Raw genomic sequence first — 25842 nt, forward strand, 5'->3', positions numbered from 1 at the left:
TTTGAAAACGAACTGAATAATTCACTATTCGACGTGGTCGCTCAGAGTCGATAATCAAACTTTCCAAATAATTACTGATGTCCAGATATAGCTGGCGCATTCCTTCATGTCATCCTAAACCTCTTATTTTTTGTGTTTTTCTCACAATACGTCGTAGAGGGTTATCATTGCAAAAGTTGACTTTGCCCTACTTCCCAAGTAAAGCCATAGCATTCAGTTAATTGTCTCCAATAAACTTAAGCGGGAACAACGGTGTAACGGTCGGTAACTATTAAGCTTAAGGGCCTCGATTTTCTGAGGTATCCGTATATGATCTGCCAGAAGTGCAGTTCCCAAACTGCCTAAATAGATTAATATGAAAGCATTAGAGCACTGAAATCCTCCTCATATATAGAATTCTTATCAGTTAATAACTAGTCATAATCCCCTTGCTTTTCGCTACCACTTGTCATAACTGCGACATTTGAAGAGAGCGTTGAAATCCCCTGAAATCAGTATCATTGCTTTGCATTTCCATCATTGTATTGCCGGACATTAAGTTTGTCCTGCAGGGGAAACTTAGGTCCATTGAATGTGAGAGAGTCCTTGTATTTCCACGTACGTATTTGCTAAATTTTTCCCACACGACTGTGTCACGACTTTTCATTTTGAATTTCTTTGGTGCTTTTCTTCTCTTTTGTTCACTGCATCACCCCTCGTTTAGACTTCGAAACTTACCGACAAGCACAGGCTCGGAGAGTTCGTGTTCCCAGGTTTTTCTTCGTTGTTGAAAAAACCGAGCTCATTTTTGTACCATTGAGATAATGAGTCATCGCTAAGTACCTTAGGATGCGAGCTTATCAGCCGCCCTTCGTACTTTCCATATCTCATTGTCTCTCAACTTTGCAGGAAGCGCAATGCCTTCCTCTCTTCCCTTTATTATTTATTTAAATTCAATTGCTTCAATCACACGTTTACAGGAACCTACGGGAGTGTTGTCACCAGGGTTTGATACAAATCAACCTGCTAAATTCAAATTTTGAAAGACCGATTTCGATGGTTAATTATTCTTAACACCAATTAATCTCATTTGTATCCAAATTTAATCAAAGTGCAATCAAAGATTCAGCATCTTTGATACCATTCTGGTTTGGATTCTTATCCAATTTGGCTTACTGCTGACATCCAGGATAAACTTCACAAGTTGCAAAGCAAAAGCTGTTGACAATAGGTAGTTTAACTGACTTTGCTCATTTCGATCCTATGCCCTTCTTTTTAGCGTCTAATAAAAATGTACAGATTGCGGTGTCTGGCTAGTGTCGTAGTTGCTTTGGAGCGCGAAAAGCCGAAAATTCTACTCTGAGTGAAAATTACCGTCCTATTTGACTATTTGAAAAATAGATCAGCTACTAGTTGACCAGACACTATCACTACCTAATAGACGACGAGCAATAAAGCTTTGCAAAACGTCAGTCTATTACTACCAAATTATTTATGTTCACGAGCTTTACCATCAAATATTTTGACATGTCGACAGGAAGTGTCTACTACCTACCTTAATTTTTTTGAGAACGTCGTCAATTTTCCTCCATGAATTATTATATGATTTTCCTGATACTTTTGAATCCGAGAAGGATTTGTTGATACTAACATATTCCGTTCTTCCTTTTCCTCTGGAATTGCACAGAGCTCTATTTATGGCCTCTTTTATTTTTATCTTTTATCCACGATTTTGCCTCTAACCGAAACTGTCCCAGCCTATTGTGTGCTATTGGTCTTGAATTATTAATAATAATAATTGATGGTGCAACAGCCCAGTTTTGACTAAGACTTTGAAGTATTTGTAGGCAGCAACTTTACACTAGAAGGCAATATCCCTTCCCATAATCTAATCTGGTCAATTTAGTTCATTGGTGTTCTTTAATAGGTTAGCACTAAGCTCTGCCACATTCCATTTCCACCTTGTAGAAAAGAGCTTCCTTTCCCATTGTCGTAAAACACCATCAATCAGCATTTTTGCGTTTGTCTTGAGACTTGGATTCTGCAAGCAATTCTTCCAGAAGTCTCTGGAAACATGCCCCTTAGTGAGCATATAATGTGAGATATATCCCGTTCGAACTTTGTTTGATGACCCTTTTCCATCTTTCGGTGAGCTTCATAATTCCCTGTTTGCAGAAGAATCTAGGCGAAAAACTGGAGAAGATGCTCATTTACCGTTATTCTATTCAAGGAGTCCTGAAGGAAGCGAAAGAACTGAAAGTCTAACGGCGCAAGGGTGAAGCATGAGATTCCATCCAAACTCCAATAATTTTTAACGATTGACGAAATCCGAGGGATGTATCCAAACTGTCCAATTAGGATATTACTCTCTTAGATGTGTCATTGGGTACTTTGGCAGGAGCTCAAAGCACACCAATCCCTCCCGATCTCACCACATTATCTTCCTTTCATCACGGTCTATTTTTGAAGTCGTTTGAGATGAATCTTCACGTCAGAGCCAAGATCGTTTGCGTTGCCCATTTTAAATAATATACCAAAAAAGGATCAAATCTTGAGGTTTCAATGAATTTCTTAGAGTTCATGAGAAATCCAAATATTGAGTTTGTCCATGTTTCAAAGTTTTTTCAGGTGCAATTGAACACTTTTTTGAACCTTTAATGTTTCGCTCGTATAATGGAGGTTTCACTCGTTCATTGTCACAATTCTGTCGTAATCAATTCTTATGGGCCGTCCTGACAGAGGTGGGTCTTTGATTTTAAAATTTCCAACGGGTAATTTCTTAAATCAAATTTGGCAACATTTATTTTGAGCATTGTCACCCTAAACTTTGCCCAATTTTTCATGAGCTTCCCTCACCCCTTCTCTTTACGGAAGTAAAAGAGTGAAATGTAGCAAAGATGCACAGTTTGGTTGACCATTTTCAGTTTATATTTTTGTTTTATCTAAATCTCAACCAAACCGTTCAATTTCTTTTAAAGAATTAACCTCAAGGCGCCGGCTGTCAAACGATATACTATTTGTTACATAAGAGCATGGTCACTGTTAAATAATAACAACAATTGATTTTTCAAAAATTCGCAAATTCATTGATAATTTGGTCGTCAATACTCAATGCAAATACCTCAGTAGCAAGTTCAATCTCCTGCATTGTCAATTATGGCCTGGCACCGTCGGGGCATACTTTCCACTAGTTTTTCTGCATATTCTACCGGAAAAGACCTCCAAATTTTCCGAATTTGTCGAGAAAGTTGATGTAAATTACATGGCTTGCGTCTGCGAAGCTGCATTTTCATCAGAGCCCACACATTTTCTATGGGATTTGCATCCGGTGACTGAGATGGCCAATCTAAAGTTTTGCGCCTTCCACTCACTACACGCTCGACTCCGATGTTTCGGATCGTTGTCCTCTTGAAGGATCCAGCTTTCATTTTTCTTGATATACCATTGCTTAGCAGATGGTAACAAAGCCTTTTGATATATTTTATTCATTTTTTCGGCATTTAAATTCTCGGTAAATAAGAACAAAGTACCGAAACCTTTGTTTGAGAAGCACCCCCAAACTTGGACCTTGACGGGGTGTTTAACAGTCCGTTGAAGCATCCTACTGGTGGAGGTTGTCCAGGCGTGTTTGATGCTCGGAAATGCCCAGAAGGAGGATTCATCAGAAAAAATTACGTTTCTCCAATCGCGGTCCAAGTTTTCCTTCGCTCGTTCCACTCGTTTTTCAACATGTTTTACACTCAACATTGGTTTTTCCAAAGTACTGCGATATTTCAGTTTATTGGCAAGCAAGTGCCTGCGAATCGTTCCGTAAGATATGTCAACACCTTTTGCTTTCAATTTCACAGCAGCTCCACGTAAAGTCAAAGTTGGATCTTTCAAGAACAATGCGAGAATCTTTTTTTCGTCTTTTTTTGAGACTTTCCTTGCACTTCCGAGATCAGGAAAATCATCAACGTTACCGACCTTTTTATAGCGATTTATCCACTTGCTAACGAACTGCTTCGACTTTCCCATATATTTCGCAGCAGCAGTTTGCGTTAATTTGGGTCGTTTTTCATGCAAACATAGAACAATTGCCTCAAAGCGAGAGGCGTAAACAGCACTCATTTCGAAAAACCACTCAATTGAAGACTAAATTTGACAGAGAGCTGACTTTTTACAAAAAGCATGAAGGAGTGAGGTGCCCTCTATGTCAGAGAAAAAGAAACAGGACGCTCTGATTTTTTATCTACCTGTAACAGTGATCACGCTCTTATGTAACAGACCGTATGACAAACATACGATGGATTCTAGTGGTGCTAAAACTATACCAACATCATTATTGCACAAAAAAATGCAATCACTTTTTTCTCAATCCAATATTTATCTTATTTATTTCGATACACAGTGCGTGATTTTATGCTCCTTTTGGATCTCAGTTCTGAATTTTGCCTTTTTTATTTCAAGATCTGCTTATTTAACGCTTAGGAAATTACTAGTAATTACGACCTATTTTTAAAAAACGTTCAAAGTTTTTGCTATCACAAACGTTGGAGAAGATGAACTTGTACCACTGCATCAGTAGATAACAATGCAACAAACGCGCAGCCAAAACAACGCTTTCGGACGCCGCTTGAAGATTCGGCTTATCACAACACAGATTACGCAACAACGGATACCACAGAGGTCAACGCTGAAAGCTCCACAATTGAAGCAGTGTTTCTATGCATCCATCCCTTCACTAAGTATCTAGAGTCAACTGTGGGACTACCTCCGCCGGCCTCTTTCACCATTTGCGTCAGGTCTTTCCTGTCATCTGATCCTATTTCGCAAATTATGTATTCTCGCAGGTTATAGTTTGCTAGGACGGAGAGTCGCTGCTGCAAGAAGTGGAATTAATTAAGTTTAGAAAGTAGGATTATTCCAATTTCTGGCTGAGCATGCTCAGATACTTTTTGGAGATTGACGTCACTGATTGGCTCGTCGAATCCCATCAACCCAGGGGAGGTTGTAGTTGAAAAAATCTTTGGAAGGCCTTTAAAAATCAAAGGGATTCGTTGTCAGACGTTAACCTCTAGGAACGGATCCAAACTTCATCCATACCCATCAAAGGAAAGAATCATTCGAGGTCTATGATCAAGGGGTGAATAAAATGATGTCATATTTCCAGCATCCTCCAAAAGAGACGAGATTGAACTTCTGAAATCGCTACGGCGAGGTTTGGGTCCGGTCCGGTTCAGGGTTTCTTTCCTGTAGCAAAACTTACCGCCAGGGAGCTACCCGGTGGGGTATACAATTACGGGTGCCAGTAGGATCCTCTGGTCGGTTTGTACTATTTTCAGTTCCCACTTTCCAAATTTCCGGAAGCGCCTTAGGCTTTCGCGTCTATAGGGTGTTAGTAATGTTGCAAACGCGCGGAACATTTATGAGCCAGAATTTTTACATGATCTAATATAAAAATAAAAATCGATCCATCAATATCATCATATCAACAGCCAGTGACGTATGTTAGTTATCATTGCTTTATTGTAGTCGGCAGACCAACAAAGATACAAGGAAAGTTTGATAGCAGATAAGAAAGTTTTACCCAGTGACTGTTTTTCAATTCAGCTTCAGTTTGTTAGTGGTATCCAACTACCTCCACACGAAGTATATCAAGATTCTCCAGGTGCTGTGTTTTGTGCGTTTCTGCATTTTCGAATTATTTTTTTTGAATAGATATAGTTCCAGTATCTTGTATCTATCAAAAAATTTGATCTTTTAATTTAGTAGTCCTGTAACCACAGAAAGAAGTCATTTCTGCACTAATTAAAACGTCGACAGAGTGTATGTTCAGTTCCTAATTACGGATTCGACAAAGTGAATTGTAATTTGATTACATGCCAGTAGCAACTGCCCTCCCATGGCATCTAAATAGTTGTGTAAGGAGAATTGTTTTTAAAATACGTTTACAAAAGGTTTAATGCTGATATGAAAGTGATACATTTACAATTTCCGTTTGAACGTGTCGAGAATGATGGATTAATAGTTTGATGGACAAGTGGTTAATAGAGTGAGGCTTTACCTCATGTCTGCAAATGGATTCGAAAAAAATAACATAAGGTGAAAGAAAAACAACAAATAATAAGCAACCTTTCAAATGTTGGACGACTGCAATGAGCTTATGTGGAAATGTATGGAGAATAACAATGAAATTGCAATGAATCTTTTAATGACCGCAAATTGCATAAAATTTTATTTTGCCATAATACTAATGGTTGTGTTTATGATAGCTCCTATTGAAGTATAATTGTATCAGGTGAATCGTTACGTTATTTGAAGTGAATCGCGGCGGGCTGAGGTATGGATGTAACACTGAGCACCTAATCTCTCCAATTGCCTGCAAATGTTTTTTAAACATTGATGGGCGTGCTGCAAGTAATAAAATGTAGATCGCCGGACAGGAAACAATAACTTCTTCGGATTGCGAGGTTCAATTGCAATTGTCAATTAAACGTTTTGAAATTGTAAAGTGTATCCTGTTTGGATGCTTAAGTTCTTTATATATATATATATATATATCTTCCACCAGGTTAGTGGGCTCGATGTCCGCCCCCAAGATGCTGTTCAACGTCCTTTTCTGCTGCAGAAATCTGGGACAATGGAACATAACGTGCTCCGGGTTCTCGGGTGTATCATCGCATTCAGGTCAGTTGGGAGACTCGTCCAACTCGAAGCGGTGCAAGTACTTCCTATAGCCATCGTGTCTCGCAAGGAACTGTGTCAGGTGGTAATTCAATTCTCCGTGCTTTCGGTCGACCCATTTCTCGATACACGGGATCAATTTATGGGCCCACCGACCCTTGTCGGAGTTATCCCAACGTTGTCGCCACTGGCCACACAATTCTCTCCTGATGGCTTTTCGGGAAACCTTCCTTCCGTTTTTTGTAGAGCCAGTGTGCCTCGTTCGCTAGAAGATCTATAGGGATCATTCGCGACGCGATGACACACACTGCCTCCGTCGACACCGTCCTAAATGCGCCGCACACCCTTAGCGCGATTGGCCGGTATGCCGAACTTATCTTCCTCCTGTTTACAGCGTGGTTCAACGCTCCCGCCCAGAGAGAGGCCGCGTATAACAGGATGGACTTCGCCACTCCCGCGATGAGTAGCCTGCGTCTATACTTCGGCCCTTCCACGTTAGGCATCATCTTGGAAGGGATGAGCTAGCATTTGTTGCCTTCTCCCGCGCATAATCCAAGTGTCCTTTGAAATTCAGCTTGGCATCGATCATTACCCCAGGTATTTGACAATTGATTTTGAGACGACCTCACGATTACCAATTCGGATATTAACCGTGTTGTTCTTCTTGCGGTTGGCAATGAGGACCGCCTCGGTCTTTTCGTCCACCAGGTCTAGCTTGGCCATTAGTAACCATGACTTGATGGCATGAATGGCTTCATTTGCATACAGCTCCACATCCTCGGGATGCTTTGCAATTACAACCACCGCCAAGTCGTCCGCAAAACCAATTAGCATTACCTCCTCTGGCACGCGTAGGCCGAGCACTCAGTCGTACATTGTTCCACAGCAGTGGTCCTTGCAGAACCTTGAGGCACACTTGCTGTCACAATGTACCTCTTCGGCCCGTCGTCCGTCTCGCACCAGAGAAGTCTGTCCGAAAGGTAACTCTGGATTAGCCGAGCCAAGTAACTAGGAAAACCCAGTTTGGCCAAAGCGACTTTAATCCAGCCCCAGTTGGCTGAGTTGAAAGAATTTTTGACGTCCAGCGCCACCAAAGCACAGCATTTGCCCGCGGCCATTGCATTTCGAGCCAATTTGCTACTGCGTCGACCGTAGAATGGGCTCGCCGAAACTGATATTGCCGCTCTGAAAGACCACCAGCAAGCTCGATGAACGGGAGCAGCCTGTTGTATATCACCCTCTCCAACATCTTCCCCATAGTGTTTAAGAGATAAATAAAGCGATATGAAGAGGACACACCAGTAATACCAGGGATCGAGAAGACTGAGCTGATCGACATGCTGAGCTGTCAGTTGGGGTTCACTTTCATCCTGCTCCCGCTGCGGGAAAAGAGTTGTAATTATTTGCAACAAGAGCCGCGGGCATGTCACTTGAGGTGATTTTTGCCCGCGAATCTTGATCATTACCACTTGGTAGGCTGTACCTTACGGATTCGTATTAGCCTCCATGCAGAGCTTCTGGTAACATTCCCGTTTGCTTTTCCATATGGCCTTCTTAAGGTTGTTTCACAGATCCCTGTATTCCTCCTCACGCTCCTGGTGTTCCTGCCTTCCCCTTGTCCTGTGGGACAGTCTCCTCGCTCGGAGATAAGAGGATCTCAAGACAACGATCTCCTTGTTCCATCAGTAATTTGGCTTCTTGCCGTGGTGCAAATGTTGTCGTGGCATCATAGCGTCGCATGTTTCAGTTACACGTTGAGACAGCTGTGTCACCCTTTTCACTGCTGTTCCATCCAGATCATGGGCTTCCTCCAATGCCGCCAGGAATGTCCTCGAAAGCTCCAATAGTCCAGCCAACCGCTTTAGCCTTTCTATCTCCAGAGCGTCGTTGATTGCTTTCTCGGTTTTTAACGCTGAGGAAGATGGCCTGGTGGTGACTATGGGTGTAGTGCTCACTCACATGCCAAGCCATCTCCCTCACCAGTGAAGTACTAACAAACGTCAGGCCAACAATCGAACCCAATCCTCTACCTTGAAAGGTGGGCACGCATCCCACGTTGGCCAGCACAATGTCCAACTCTGCAAAAGACTCCCAACACAATTTGACCTCTGATGTTCGCCGATCGGTTTCCCCACACCAGGGCCCACGCGTTAAAATCGCCCGCAATGATTTTAGGGCTGTGGTCTCTAGCGTCCAACACCAGGCTGTCTAACATCTCCTTATATTGAGGTAAGGTTGCCGGGGGGGCCATTACTTCCTGAATGGCCTGTCTTCTGCACGCCCAGATTGCGGTTTTGCCAGACGCATCCACCGCCCAAGTCGCACTGCCATGGTTTCTGTACGGCTCGCAAATTACCGCGACATCCACATTCGACTCTCGAATGGTTTGCGAGAGCAGGTCCTGAGCTGCTTCACAGTGATTGAGATTGATTTGTGTCATATATATATATATATGGCGTACCAGGTTTATCCTCACCTGAGTTGCAAACGCAGAGCTGCATGCGACCAGGCGCGTGTCATGGGTTGCGGATAATGACATGACCCACCGGGTCAGCTACGAATATCGCAAGTTAATTTTGTAAATAAGTAGCCGCGGACAAGCAGAACGTTTCCCTTTGTGTTCGTCCTCCCTTACCGATTCTTCCCGTTCAGGGGGAGTAAACCTCCTTAACAAATCCGTAATCCGGGGTGAAGGGATCGACGCGCCTATCGGATGAATTGCAGTGACGTTACACTGTATTTCAGCGGCTCCCCTCCAAATACCTTCCCTACCTTTGGAGGTAACCATGGGGCATTGCAACATTGGGGCTCTGTTGCAGGATTGACTGCTTCCCCAATACTCGTGGGAATAAAATTGGGGAAAACAATTTAAATTCTCTTAATGGGACCCCAGGGCACGAAGACAGTACCCAACACGGTTAAGGGTCGTTCAACAACATCAGAGCGGCTCTTCGCCCTTGGATGTTTTGGCGGTTATGCCGTCAACCACCAGGGACGGGAGACCTAGGCGTCGTATGGTTTGGACGAACCAACTCAACGAATTTATCGTCCGCGCCTATTACCGTGTCACGGATTTGGAAAGGAATCCATCAGGGTACAGACATCGACTACATGACGCGTTCATAACCCGATTTCCGGAGCTAAGTCATGTTCCGGAACAGAACGTCGTCAACCAGCACCGGGTGATAGTGAATAATAACCGAGTTGCCTTACCAACTAGGCAACAAATCTTCCAAGAGGTTTCACTTGAGCTCGGGCTGGAGTCATCAAATTACCGGACTAGTCAAAGGAGTAACACAAGCACTCCACTTGTAAGGCACTCCATGAATCCAGTAGTCAGGAGAAGCTTAGTAACTGGGGATGTCGACCCAATTTATAATGAAGCTTTGACCGCATTCCAGGTCGCATTCACAGAGTATGCTGAGATTCTCCCAGACGCTAGGCCAAAGATCCCAAAACTGAAGTTTACTTCGGCAACTACTAACATCATTGCTGCCGTTGACAGAATTTTGGCTGATCGTTTGGCTAGCGAGATTACTGCTACAGAGGTTCACAGCCTGATCTACGTTGCAGCTGCCACGGTTATTCGTCTCCATAACCAACATCTTAGAGCGAATAACAGAGGTATGCGCAGAAGGACTTTACCGTTCTGGGTGTTTCGACTCAACAAAAGAGTCGAAAAGTTGAGAAAGGAGATTGGTCGTGTGACGCAAGCACTCCTTGGAAATCCATCACCAAGAGTGCACAGATGCGTTGCGAACATCATTGGAAACTACCATCTGTCCAATGATATGCCAATCGAAGAAATCCTCGAGGTGCTGAAGCAGAAACTTGCGGTATGCTCCAATCGCATCCGTAGGTATCAGAAAAGCTTTCAGCGAAGGACAGACAACACCTTGTTCTTCCAGAACCAACGGGGATTCTACAAAAATCTCACCAGCTCAGATAGGGAAAGTAACCTCAATCTGGATCAGGCAGAAGACTTCTGGAGAAGTGTTTGGAGCGAATCCAGTCGTTGCAATTTAGAAGCAGCGTGGCTCCCACACCTTATGCGTTCATGCGAGGCCCTCCCCGAAATGACCATGCCTGACGTAACTGAAGTCGACGTTAAAGCAGTCCTTGACAAGGCAGGTAACTGGAAGGCGCCAGGAGTTGACAAGATTCACAACTTCTGGCTGAAGCGGTTCAAGAGCACTCACAGGATATTGGCAAATCAATTTAATCAGATGATTGCCGATCCTGATTTGGTTCCACCATTTTTCACCAAGGGGATAACTTTCCTCATCCCCAAGGAACAGGGTGTCTCTTGCCCTTCAAAATGTCGACCAATTACTTGTCTTCCTACCATCTACAAGGTCCTCACTTCAGTTCTGTGCGCGAACATCTCAAAACATCTTGATGTTTATAAATTGATAGCTGAGGAGCAAAAAGGATGCGCAAAAGGTTCCCGAGGCTGCAAAGAACAGCTTATAATCGATACGGTAGCTGTAAAGCAGGCTGTCCACCAAAAACGAAACATCTCGACAGCCTACATCGATTATAAATCAGCCTTTGACTCCATATCACATTCGTGGTTACTACAAGTGTTACGCTTGTATAAAATCAACCCGAATGTCGTTCTTCTTCTGCGAACAGTAATGAAGAATTGGAGCACGAAGCTATCGGTATCCTCACAAACATCAGGAGAGATACCAATCAGGCGTGGCATTTTCCAAGGCGACTCTCTAAGCCCACTGTGGTTTTGTTGGGCTTTGAATCCGCTATCCCATCTTTTGCATGAAAGCAAATACGGGTTCCAAGTCAAGCATGGCATATTGTCGAAATGTACATTAAACCATTTAATGTACATTGACGACATCAAATTGTATGCCAAAGACGAGAACCAACTTCGCTCCTTGCTGGACATCACCATCCAGTTCAGCAGGGATATCGGCATGCAGTTGGGTTTGGAGAAATGTTGCATAAAAACAATTGTTCGGGGAAAACACACCGACAACGAAGGATACAGCGAAAATAACATCCGAATTGAGGGCATGGATTCGGACGACGTCTACAAATACCTCGGCATATTGCAAGCAACAACACCTGCTGTGGCAATAATTAAATCTAAGTTGCTGGGGGAATTTGAGCGGCGTCTGGATCTTGTCCTTAAAACTGAGCTGTACGGAAAAAATAAAATCATGGCAATCAACACCTTTGCCATTCCCGTCCTTCTATACACTTTCGGTGTGATACAGTGGAGTAATACCGATTTAGAATCTGTCAATAGACGGGTAAGGGTAGTTCTTGCAAACAACAACATGCACAATAGAGCTGCCGAAAAATTGAGGATCACTATCCCACGTCATCAGGGAGGAAGGGGAGTACTTGATTTAAAAACGTTGCACTACAATCAAGTGCATTCTCTTCGTGAGTTTTTCTATGAGAAACAATCCTCTAGCCAAATACATCAGGCTACCGTCATGGCAGATAATAAATTATCTCCTTTGAACTTGAGAAGCCGAGAATGGGATCCCATGTCGAATGTTACTTCAGTCCAACAGAAGATCGACATGTGGAAAGAGAAACCCATTCACGGAGGTCATATAAAAAATTTGTTGTTGTCAGGCATTGACATCGAAGCCTCCAACAAATGGTTGACAAATGGTGTACTTTTCTATGAGACCGAAGCATTCCTATTCCTTCAATTCAGGATGCTTCGCTCCCAACAAAAAATTATAAACGGTACATTCTTCACGACTCCTCAATCACCACCTAAAGTTGTAGGTTATGCAACTGTGAAGAGGAGACCATCGAGCACATAACATCTGCGTGCAGGATGTTGAGCGGTACCGAGTACACCAATCGTCATAACTCCGTCTGCAAGATTCTCCATCAAAACCTTGCGTTGAAGTATAACTTAGTGGCAACCTACCATCCTTACTATAAGTATACTCCGCAGAGAATCTTGGAAAATGATCGGGTCAAACTACTGTGGGATCACACTATCGCCACCGACCATAGTGTTAATCATAACAGACCCGATCTAGTTCTGCTTCTGAAGGAAGAACGAGCGTGCTTTATAATCGATGTAGCCGTACCGTTGGACCGGAACACTGTTGAAAAACAGCACGAAAAAATCCGGAACTACGGCCCCTTGGCAGACGATATGAAGCAGACTTGGAGACTACAAAAGATCCAAGTAGTCCCAGTAATAATTTCAGCGACGGGATTAGTCCCGCAGAACTTACATAAAGCGCTGAAAACGCTCGATCTTAGGGCTGGACTATACATGGAGATGCAAAAAGCAGTTATCCTTGCAACCTGTGCTATAGTCCGAAGAGTCCTGTCCGGTAACAATCTGACCTAATGGGTTTCAGTCTTGATCCGCACTGTCTTCAATATAAGATCCATGTCTCTGTAGTGTAGGACCTCCGCGTCATTGGCTGAAGTGTTTGCGACAATCGGGATGTAGCAATACATTTTCGCATGGTCGCACACACTTTGCGTTAAAACGCATCATCGCTGTGATGCGGGCCTTTGGATGTTGCCTTCAGCCCATCCTTAGGTTGGTCGCCCCTCGGTCCGGTTGGGCGGGAAGAGGGTCCGTGGGCTTTTTGATATATATATATGTATATATATACATATATGTGGTTGCCCTTCGCCCCTAGGTGGGGTATAGTGCGTCAATCAGACCTACGCGCCATCGTTCGCGATCCCTTGAAATACCCTTCAGTTCCCCACACGACTTCCCGAGGTGCTCGTGCTCGTCTTCTACTGTCCTGCACTAAGTGCCCTTGGGGCGATCCACTCGTCGTTGGGAGAGTGGATACCACTGCATGGGGTAGCTTGAAGTTTTTGAGTAACAGTGGAGTTCACTTTCCATGTGTTACTCCCATATAGTAACACAGAAAGAAGACTAGCACGGAACAGTCTCAACTAAATCTTAGTGTTGAGATAACTGTATTTCCAGATTTTGGACAGGGTAGCGAAAGTGGATCTAGTGGTGCTAATGTTTCGAGCAAAATCTAGTTCGGTGCCGCCGTCGCCAGAAACCGTGCTCCTTAGATATACAAATTGACTGACCGCTTCGATGCTCTGCTCATTAATGCAGATAGGGGGAGTGCGATGACTTGTGAGACTGAAAGCATTGGTTTTGTACGTGTTTACTATTAGTCCAATTCTGCTTGCCTATCTTTCCAAATCCAGAATCATTTGGCCAAGGTGCATGACCCAGTGAGGAGCAAACAGTGGTCATCAGCATAGTAGAGGTGTTTAATAAAAGATCTCTCTACACCACAGTGACCATATACCCAGAGTAGTTCCACCGTATAGCATCTAGAAATAGGATTCAGTCGGTTTCTACATCCTTGAACGATTTTTGAAGCGATCAAAGTGTTTGAAGTAATCAACACCCTCAATGCAGCTTGACGTCGAGATTGCGATGCACCTACCCTTCAACCGCTCGTCAATCGCTCAGGCTATTGCCCTTAGTATCGCATGCACTTCAACCTAAAAGACTGTTGCATATTGTCCCAAGTTAAAGCCCACTTCTCGTTTTTATTCGAAATGTAGGTAAGCCTTGTTCTGTTTTTGAGACATTGAGCAATGCATTTAGAGCTGCGCTGGATGTCGCACCCATGGCACCGGTAATGTGTGTGTGACTAGTTTCCAGGGAAAACTCTATTATTTCACTACGGATGCAGAGGCAGACATCGGCCTAATGATAACGACATAGCTACATTACTACCTGAGGCACAAGTCCCCATGTCGAGGCAAAGATCCGCCTACACAGCCCAGAAACTGTGAGAGCTCGTCTCGTTTTAACCTCTACATGCTCGTTTCAAGGAAGCTTTTGTTGGCTAGAATAGCTCCAAGGTATTTCACTTCTTGAGGGAGTTGAAAGGCTGCACCCCTCATCTCTGGCGGGCAAAGACCTTTTTCCGCCGTTTTCTAAGTAATACCATTGTCGTTTCATTTGGATGTACTGAAAGTCCATTCCTGAGACACCAACTGTCGATTAAATCGCGTTGTGTATTTCTACACACGGTTACAAGATCTTGACCAAGAACTAGCACAGCCACGTCATCTGCTTGAATGTGTATTGGCAGATTTTGCAGTTCGCATAGTAGTGAGTTGATCAGTATACTCCACAGAAGTGGCGATAGTACACCTACTTGAGGGCAGCCTTTCGTCGCTTCCGTTGTTAAGTAGCGATCAACACTTACTTCAGCGCGCAACAGCCTCTGCGTTAGCTAAGCGTAGATCCACTTTATTAGAGTTTCGTCACCACCATGCTCTCTGGCGGCATCACAAAGCTTTTGGATAGGCGTACAGTCAAACGCCCCTCCAATGTCCATGAACACCCCATCGCGTACTCGCCTTTCAGCGTTCACCCCATCTGTTGCGTGTAGTGTAGTGTAGTGGGTGCAACCTTATCGTCTCTCGTAAATGTCGCGCTCAACCAACTCCTACAGACATTTCAGCGAAAATAATATTAAGCTAATTTGCCTGAAGTTCTTTGGATTTGAATATTCATCCTTCCCAGGTTTAAGTATGAATACTACCTTAACCGTCTACAAGGATTCTCATTTCTGTCTCCTACTCTCTAGGGTGGTGTACTTCTTAGGGGATCTTTACAGACTGAACTCTGGATTTCGTCAAAGTTTCGTTCGATTTACTAAGAGACTTCAATTTGGTCGACTTATTTCTTTTAAGGACTCGGCGCAGCTCGAAAATCCCTCTTTTGCCTTCCAGTTCCTCACAGTAAGCTCAAAAGAAGTCTCGTTTCGAACGTTTTACATGTCTCTTATATTCACGCTATGGATTTTAGAAGTTTAACCAGTCTTCATTCTAATTGCTCTTACGAACAAGATTCAGAAGGGGTGCTTTATTGAGTCTTCGCAGTTTGTGGTTCCGTTTACAAGGCACCCCAAAAGTGTGCGAATCAGAGTTTCCAATCAATCTTTTATCGAAAAAGGAATCCTTAGTCGCTTAGAGAACTGCACTTTGTTGCCAAAGAAGTTAACACAACTTTGCCCAGCCTAATACTGTATTCTTTTGAGGTTGCTGCATGCTTGTTTCTAATTGATAACCATGGTTGTTTTCTAATTGATAACCTTCATACATCATAACTGATCTATGAGCAGTGTAATTAGCCGGAAAAGTCATTTTAGATGGATCTGGTCTACTTTTGAACTTTTGAAATTTGTATCTCAGATTTAACCCTGATTTCAATGCAGTTACTTATAGTAAAAAGTGAAACGCTTTTGTGCCTAGGACGGGCTCTAAACACTGATAAAAGCGGCCAATTTATCAACAATTCCAGTAAATGAAACCTGGATTTCCTGAGATTGGTTTGTTCCCTGCCTCAGTCTAAAAATTGTAGAATGGTGACGAATGTGGTTTTAAGACATATTTAGGATACAATGGTCTTATAGGCACGATTCATGGAGATGAGGTTGTGTGGCTGCAGTTGCGAATTTTCGTCGATTTGCCAAGATTTATCAGGTTCGTAGTATTCGTTATTATGGGCCTATCTGCTATAGAAGTAGTCAAGTCCATTGGTAGTCAGTGTCGCACAAGTTGGGGTAGCTTGCTGTTCTGCCACTTGATATGCCGAACAGCGTTCAGATTAAAAACTTGGTGCTGACCCATTTCGACTCGCATTGACACTATTCAGACACTGAACACTGTGTCAATGGATTCTGACACTGTGTCAGTGTATCCTGGTTGCGATTAAAACTGCCTTGGATCGTATCCGGAATGCTCACGTTGGGAGCGGAAGGACGAAGACATGATTGGGTTTCTCTAGTAATTAAAAATTTGTAACTAGAAAAAAATGTGTTGCTTGAATGCCAAAACTAAAACTAGTTGTCAAGTGTTGAATTCGCAAACATGAAATTAGTGCAAATTATATTGAACGAAAATCGCCCCGTTCAAACCTATGCTGGCAAAATCAAAGACTATTTTCTTTTGGGATGACTCTGTTCCCCATGGCAGGATAGATAATGCACCAACTACCACCTCCTGAATTGGTACAGCTCTTCTTTTTTAGATGAATGCATTTGTGCTTGTTGGTTATGAAACGTTTGTTATCTCTATCATATAATCTAAAAGACTTACGAGCCAAATATGCATATCTATGGTTGGCGTTCCCCAGCCCCCCGTTAGCTTTCATTTGACATGAACCTGATGTGTTTCGATAGTTAATAGACTACTGATGTGTTCAATTTTGTCAAGCTCAACGAACATCTGCAGTTAGGTACGAGCGGACCTGTAAGGCCATGATTCAGCACATTTCACAGCTCCACTTTTGAGTCACTTAGAGATACAAAAGGATGGAAAATTGAATTAAATCTGACTCTGGTTTGTTTTTTTCAATTGTTTCTTCTAACAATTAGTTTCGATTTAGTTTAAATATCTCACTAACACGCTCTTTAATTTTCTCATTTTAGAGTGATAACGTCGACAACGATAAGCACTCAATCGATTTAGATCATCAATCCAATCACGACGGTGAAAACGGTGGTACAAGTCGCGGTTATACATCATCACCCGGTTACGATACATCCTCAAGTACAGCACCAGCAAGCTCACCCGATCCATGTGAATACACATACGAAGGTGCCATTCAAGATTACAAAACACGCATTTCAAAAGCTCAATCCTCCACCTACAACAATGGCTTCCGCAATAATCTAACAGTAACAGGAAACTACTCAAAAGATTCAACGCCGGAGAGGATCATAAGTCAAACTGAAACAACCACGACTTTCCATAATACAAGACGGCCCTCTGGAACCAAAATCGAAAATCGTTTGATGAGCTTTGAAATCAAATCGGCGTGTGATCTTCAAAGTGACAATTCATTGGGAGGAACTAAAAAGGATCTTCCAAAAGTTGATATTCTGAAGCGGCGCGAATTGTTTGAAAAGGAGAACTCAGCGACAAATAACACCGTTGCTGCCTTGAATAAGCAAGGAGGAGGTTCTAATGACTTTTCAAACAGCAAAAGCATTAAAGAACGCCTCTCTCACCTTGAGAAAAATAAATCATCTGCTACTCCTGCGCAGACTGCAGACGAAACCAAAAAGACACCATCAAATCGTCTATCTGGAGACATTTCAAGTATCAAAGATCGCTTACAAATTCTCGAGAAGCAACCAACAGCCGCAGACAAAGCACCGAAGATCGATGTGCCCGTTGTTTCACTAAAAGATCGTCTCTCAAGCCTACAAAGTGCTGTTACTAAGGAGGAAACCAAGAAACCTGTTGTTCTTATTGACGAATATCAACTGGAAATGATGAAACAAGAGGATATGATGAGACAACAACAGCAACGTCAGCTTTTGGAATTGAAGGATGATGCTTCTCATACTGACGAGGAAAATATTCATAGCTCTCAGGAAATTCTCAGCATTCAGGATGAATCCAATGTTGATACTGATCGTGAGGATAGTGGTATTCACACTACTGACGTTTCCTGTTCAGTGTCTCAAACTGACGAGCAACCTGAACTGCTCATCAACGAAGAGACCCATCATCATCACCATATCAACGCTAATGATTGTTTATATGATGAACACCAAGAAAACGATCATACCATAGACCAGCCAGCTGTATCTGCAGAGGTTGACGAAGTCAGTACCTCAGAACCACCAACTTCAAAATTGGATGAAACATGTCAACTTGAAGCAACAGTCGAAGATCGATCGCTGTCAATTACTACTCCGGAGCCTGTAAACGACCTGGATGCAAGTGTAAGTCTTTCTTTATCTGAGTCGCCAACTACTTCTTCGCATACAGTTATATTCGATGGTGGATGCGATCTTGTTCATCAAGATGAAGATCAACGGCTAACTACTCATACGGTGGCGGGAACATCTGTTGATTCGTATAATATAGTTTATACCAGTAGCCAGAATAGAGATAGTAGTAAATCGATGGTTAGAGAGTATAATGCTTCACTAATGCCTAATCCTAGTTTTAGTTCTAACGACAGCGACAAACAAACGAATGAAACCGAATTTACTAACGTAGGTCATACTAACACTGAACAACACCCTTCAGAAAACACAAATACAGATAACAAGGTGGAAATTACTCCTATTCAGCCAATCGGGCATAACATTTCAAAGAGTGATAGTCCGCTTAGTCCTAAAGATCGTCGTAAAACAGTCGTTGAAGTATGTGAGAAGCGAAATTTGAAATCTGTGGAAGACGCAAACAACTTCCCTACTCCTTTTGTTAATGTAAATTTCGAGGATATTGGCGAAGAGTCACCAGTGACTAAAAGAAAATTAGAGCCGGTGAATATCGTACAAGAAGTGCAGGAGGTAGACCAAAGTTATGATAAGCAGCGTCAAAGTCCAGTAGCAAAACGGTCGCTAGAGAAGGTAGATGAAGAAATTCAACAAACGAAAGTCGATAATTTCGAGATTGGTGTGGAGTCAAAAACAAATGAAGCTTTTCTTATTAGTAAACAAGGTGACCAACTCCCAACTGTGTTGGATGTGATTCCAAAGCGAAATATTTCTTCTAATCAAAATCAAATAAGTGAAACCCAAGTTGAGCGGAATGCACCCCAGAACATTGTAGAGTGCAAACCAGAAAGAGATTGCAGTCAAAATGAGACAGCAATGGTCATTCAGACTGACGTTGTAACTGAAGAAAAGGGTATAGTTGTGGCGGAACTCGAAGTTGTGACAACTGAAATAAAAGTCCGACCACAAAGCCCAACCAATTCATCAGGTCTCACCTCTCCAACATCTCCCCCAATTAACCCAAAAACCCATCCGCTCGCACTAAAACCTAAAAACATATTCGACTTTATCAAAAAGAATTTCAACTCCAATACTGAAAATACTGAGCCTGTAAAAGAGGCTTCTACCACGATCAACCGACGTGATACCATTGCAATCGATAATTCGAAATTTTATGTACCAGTTGAGGTAATGGAGCCAACAACGTCAATTTCAACAGTTCCAACTGCTCCACCAACAATAGCTCCGTCACCAAGTGGTTCCGGAAAGAATGAGGTCAACATTCAAATAACAAAAACCACAAAAACAGAGAAAATTGTTGAAAAAACCGATTCGCTAGATTCAACGAATACAATGACTTCAGAGATTAATCAACTTCTCGATGAGGAATTATCAAAGTTAACAATTGAAGATACACGACTTTAAGATTGAATTGCTCACCGTTTGCTCTCTTTGGGTACTTATGATTTGAGGTTTCATAATTAGATATTGCATTGATTGCGCGGAATTGATAATTGCTAATTGAACAATTTTGGAGCATTGTCGGGTCTTTTAGATAAGATTGTAGACAAGAAAATTTCCGGGAACTTATCGGTTTTGTAATTTTCTTTGCTGTTTGAGGTATATTAATTTGCCTGAAATTACGGCGATTTCCGACTATTCGTGCTATTGGACAAATTTCGACCTTTTTTGTAGATAAAGTTTTCCTGAAAGCTCTAATATTTGGGGAAATTATATACTATCAATTCCGGCCAGTTAATTTATTGTATATAGTATGTACATTAATTTTTACATAAAAAGGCGGAGACCTACAACTAACATTTTATATACTCCTTAGTACTTATTGTATGTATTTATATTAGAACAGTGTAACGAATTATATGCCTAAAAACTGAAGTATCAACTTATATTAGCAGGAAATCAACACTAAAACAAACTCAAAAATATTGGTATTCCCATGATTCTGTTTATGTCTTCCTTTGAGTTAGATAAAATTCTTTTCTTCCCAAGAACGTATCTAAAAATAGACGATAAGCGAGGAAACATGTATCTTGTTAACGATAACAATAACACAAAATCTTTTTATGGGAAGTAGTTTATCAATCAGCTTATTGGGCAATGACCCCTTGCGAAACTGAGGATGATGTTTGTTGGTAATTGGTACTCGCATCTATGTATGGTTTCGTTATCAAAAATATTCATGTGTCTAGTCCGCTTGTCCCGAAAACTCTATTCTACGCATAGTATAGCCTTAAGTTCTGTCAGTCAAACAAATCTTTATTTCTCACGAAGTAATAAAAAGTATACCAGTAGAAAAGAGAAACATAGAGCTTTCAAACGAAAAAAAATATTCAAAATGGCTGCCGCTAACAGCTATACAGGCCAAAGACTGTGAGGTCATGCATTGATCGCTTTACGCACGGTATGAAGCGGCATTTATTGAGCTGCACGCATGATGCTGGCCTTCAAACTCTCCAAATCCGTGTAGGTTCGATCGCAGGCAGTCTCCTCTAACTTAACTCAAAGGCTGTAGTCCAGACGATTCAAATCTGGGTTGCCTGAGACTCATTCATCCGCGGTTATCAGGTCAGGGACATGCGCCGGAAACCACTGCTGAATTATATTGGCTTTGTGAGCGGGGACCGACTCCTGCTGGAAGCACCACCAGCAATAGAGATTCACTCAATGGCTCGACTAGATCCTCTAACATCTTTTTCCACACGCTCGCATTGGTTTTGACGCGGGACTCGTAGAAATGAATATCAGTTATTCCGTGAGAGTATGAGACGCCTCACCATACCAAGACAGAAGTCGGATGGTGACGACGTTGGACTCGCGGAGCATTTTCTTTGGCTTCATAACAATTGTGAGCATATACTCGATCATTTTGTCGGTTGAATTTTTCCTCGATGGTAAAAATTTTTTCATCAGAAAATAGAATTTTGCGATATTTTTTACCGGGAAATCGTTGCAGAAGAGCAGCACACCTAGTTCGCCGTATTTCCTTCAGTTTTGGCGTTAACATATGGCTACGCACCGCCGGTACACATCGAGAGCGAGATCTTCTCGTAAAATACGACTCATACGTCGAGTTGAAACGCCCATTTCCGCCGACATTCGTTTCTGCTTGCGGAGAGGATTGCGACGAACACGCTCATGCACAGCATACACGACATTCGGGCGACGTACGGAGTGCGGCCTGTCAACCACATCAGCTGTTTTGCGGTATCGAGCTAATGTCCTAAAACGAATCGTTCGTTTACCGACAGCTTTTTTAACAAACTATGAATCTTGTCGTCGTATTCCCACACTGGTGCAACACAATAATCACGCTTATTTTTGCGTAGTTACCGAACTTCGTCGTGTGGTAGTTCACGCGCTACTGACCTTCGGAACCTGAAAGTCTGACAGAAGTGGGATATGGTTAGGTACTCTTCGTGCGTGTTATCAGTTTCGGCGGCCTGACATTTCTCGCTGTACGCATCGACTGACTTATGGCTAATACATAGGACTCTGCTGAAAGAGAGCTAATACAATCTACAGGTTTAATTTTTATGATGCGTCCAATTCGTCTGGTGTAGATTCATCCACTTCCTATTTCGAAATGTTCACTAAATTCTTAGTAGTGGGCCCACATAAGCTTTTTCAACATAGTTGAGACTCTAATGAAATAAGTACAGTGAGCAAAATTGAAATTCGGATACCGGAATACATGAAGCGTTCAGAAAGAGATTAAAAGGACTTGTATATGTTTTTACAAGTATGTAACGCACAGTCTGTTGGATATAATGCAAAGAAAATTGGCGAAAAAGGATAAAATAAAACTTTTGGTGTGGGCCAATAACAAAAACAACTTTATTTTCGTAGAAGGCAAAATTGAAATCCCTTCAGAGCTAAAAAATCGTAATAATGACATTAAAAACTCAAGAAATGGCTGGTTTATATTCCGTATGGAGACTTTTCCATCATATGCAGCCTTCACTGGCCAGTGGCATGGATTCGATCAAACATTGGACATATTCCCCATTATTCGAGAAGACGCCTCATCAAATATTTTTTGCTCGAAATGGGACATTCGCGAATCCTATCGTCGACATAATATTCTCATCAATATTGTAGTCCGAGGATTGTGAAAAGGTTTTGAGTTGCTTTAGATGATTAAACACTATCATATGCGTGTTTTTCACGCTTTAGATTTCGGATCACTGTGTTGGCATGCCTTGAATGTTTGACAAATATTCAATCTCCGGAGAATATTATCTTAATTTGATTGAGATACTCAGCTGGTATATCAGATCCAGCCAAGGTGCGAATCTATCCGCGATCTTCCGCTATGATAGCCTATCGCTCTAACCTCTGAGCCATCTGGACGCCACCATTTTGCTAAAACTTTAATGAAATTGAACATGTCACAATTTCTGTGATTAGGGACGCCATTTTCCAGTTTAATGCGTCGTTTTTTCCGCTCGACGAATTTCGTGGAAGTTCTCCGAGCGTATCCGTGTTCTTTGAGATTGCTGCATTGCTCGGCATATAGCATTCTTACTTTCCGTCGAATCAGTTGTTTCGACTTTTTTCCAGCAGAGTGGATACGAGATGGTGTTGTTATTCGAGCCCGAAGCACTATGCTAACAAGATAGTGATCCGAGTCTATATTGGCCCACCTTTATGTTCTGACCTTCATCAAGGCTGAGAGGTGGCGTCTTTCGATTAGCGAGTAGTCAATTTAGTTGAAAATGATTCCGTCTGGAGAGACCTACGTTTGTTTTTGAATTTCTTTCCACGTAAACCAGCTGCTTCCAATGACTGTTTCGTGTGACGCTGCTAACTGAATAATTTGCAGTCCGTCGTAATTGATCATTATATGCAAGCTCAATGGGAGCCTGCGGCCTCTGTCCCTATTTATCAGTTAAAAACTGCGGAGAAGGTATTTTTCTCCGACTTCGGTCTTTTCTGTAGGGGCATAAACGCTAACGTGGTGATGTTTCGAGATTTGCTTAGTAGCTCCTATTCTTTACAGGGAGTGCACATTCCGTGAGAAGATTGGTCCTTTTTTTGCCACGTCTGTTGTTGTGTATACAATCTAGTCCACTTCTCCTTTCATGATTTCGGAGCAGCTATTTTTTTCGCTTAAGATTGTCAGCCCTACCTCAACCCCCAACCTATTTAGTTTTTAGTCGTAAGAAACCCGCTTTCATTTCTTTTCTTCTCCCAATAATTACCACATGGAGGTGGAGATTGGATTTGACACTAGAGCTGTTGATGTGGTTTCTGCATTTAGGAGGCGTCAATGGACTATGGGCAATAAACCTAATATAGGGCGGGATCAAACTTGTTCCAAAGGCTTGCTACAGTTCTTTATTTGCCCATGAGAAATCCCTCTTAATTGTGATTGAATTAAAAATCATGGCTACAAAAATGAGCAAAACTACAACTTGTATCATCAGCTGGAATAGGAAATTTGGAAATGTTATACTTAATCATGAAGACACAAAAAAATGTATAAGCGAAGAAGAGAAGATTGCGAAAGCAAGAAGCAAGAAATTCAGAAAAATACACTTTACTTGGTCGTTTGTTTTTTTCATTGAATCTATTGCGATTTGCTACAATGAAGCCTTACCCTTCCAACATTGTGAGTCGTGCAATGTTGTCGGGATTTACATAATACAAAAGGCTATAAAGAGATGGGACGGTACAAGCGATCATTGTCTACTTCGGGCCTTCTTCAAGATGTCCTTCCTCCAACCATATCCTCCGATTTCGAAATCCGAGCTATGATGAGTTGCCTTCGTCAAACGAATCTCTTATTTAGCCCCTAATATTCTCCTCAGAACCCCCTTCTCGAAGGTATTTGCAGTTTTTGGGAAATTTGTGTTAGGGTTCATGTTTCAAATCCGTAGCATAGCACAAGTCTTACTATCGTTTTACATACTCGGAACTTTGCTTTCATGTATATTCAGCCGGTTTTTGAAATCGACAAGATCGCGTAGATGGTTTATCTCTATTTGGTACCAACATTGTCGCGGGAAGATGCACTCCTCAATGACTTCGCTGAAAGTGGAAATAAAACAATGTGCATTGGCTATCACTACATCTTTTATAGCTATGCCGGGTATTTCGTTCATAGCGGGTGTTCTGTTGTCCACACAGATGAAAATGTTTTTGAAGAATATGATCTTAGAGCTAATCACTCGGTTCAATATGGAAACAAAGTTGTCGCTCTGCGCAACACTATAGGACATTTAATCTGAGATGCTTGGCTTTTCTTTGGCATATCGCTATATAGACTCCTCTTCACGGAGTAATATCGGCCATTCGCATAGTTATTTGAACGATTTACTATTGCAAATAACTTCCCATAACTTTCTCTGCTAGTTTTTGCATTCTTAACAGTATTATTTTCTAATCTCAGGCCACTCGGTGCCGCGTCGTTTTTTTACTTTACAAAAGAAATCAGAACATAGGACAATGCCGGAAAATTTGGTAGGGATGCTGCCTTTATTAAGACTATATTGTAGTAAGCCAAATTTGAATTTTCCACGTAAATAAACTGCACCCCAGTCATCGTTAAATGTTAATAAAAAAAATCACATTGGAAGTCTATTAAGGCTGAGAGCATTTTATAGTAGCTGGAATTGCATTTAACCTAAAATAAAATTGAGTTTCACTACTTATATAAAAAACAAAGAATCTTACATCCCTTGGGCGTCGAGATTATGATTTCCAATTTGTTCCTTATTTCTGAAATTTCGATCATGAAGAAGGAAGTTTTGAAATAGATCAGAAAGATGAAGTGAAATTGTCCTTTTGGCCCGATGCTTTATGGCTGATATTGTCGTGTGAATTTCATGCTGGGTTTTCCAACCGCGTGCCATTCATAGATAGCAGGGTTATTAGATAAGTTTTTCATTCGTTCATATGAACCTTAGGCAAAGCAAAATTGGGTTGTTTTCCTTGTTACTTAAAATTTAGAGACACCTCCTTCCGAATTAGAAACTTTTTTAGATGCGCACACGGTGCTTTATGGGTGTCAGAGCTAAACTTCGTGTATATGCAATTCACACTCACCAACAGCCGCCTCCGGTCCTCCAGGCCCGATCCTACTCTGGATCTTTCGGTTAGTCACCCGATCCAGGACAATTCGGCAAAATATCTAGTCCAATGCGATGTAGCTATTGCCTGGAGCAACTACCGTATTGCCTAATGATAGTAATAAGGACGAGATCAGGAAAAACAAACACACCATTATATATAACACAGAAGCAAAGGACCCAGTAGCGACCCCTGTGGTATTCTCGTTGTGACGATGTAGTCTCTGAGGCCATCATGTCCCCCATACCAGAGAGTCCTTTCCGAGAGCTCATTATCGACCAAACGTGCCAAGTATCCAGGAATATCTATTTCAGCTGATGTGCTTCTAATTCGGTTCCAGTTGGCGGAGCTGAATGCGTTT

General features: G+C 42.1%; 1 protein-coding gene across 1 annotated transcript in view; it reads left to right on the plus strand.

Moving 5' to 3' along the window:
- The window catches only part of LOC119659140 (uncharacterized protein CG43427), a 501449-nt gene that overhangs the window by 436803 nt on the left and 38804 nt on the right, over window positions 1-25842 (plus strand). The window contains exon 9 of the mRNA XM_038067074.1: window positions 17082-18386. Coding sequence (XP_037923002.1) covers window positions 17082-18386 — 1305 coding nt within the window. The remainder of the gene's footprint in view (window positions 1-17081; window positions 18387-25842) is intronic.

The sequence above is a fragment of the Hermetia illucens genome, chromosome 6, assembly GCF_905115235.1.
Source record: "Hermetia illucens chromosome 6, iHerIll2.2.curated.20191125, whole genome shotgun sequence".
NCBI lineage: Eukaryota > Metazoa > Arthropoda > Insecta > Diptera > Stratiomyidae > Hermetia > Hermetia illucens.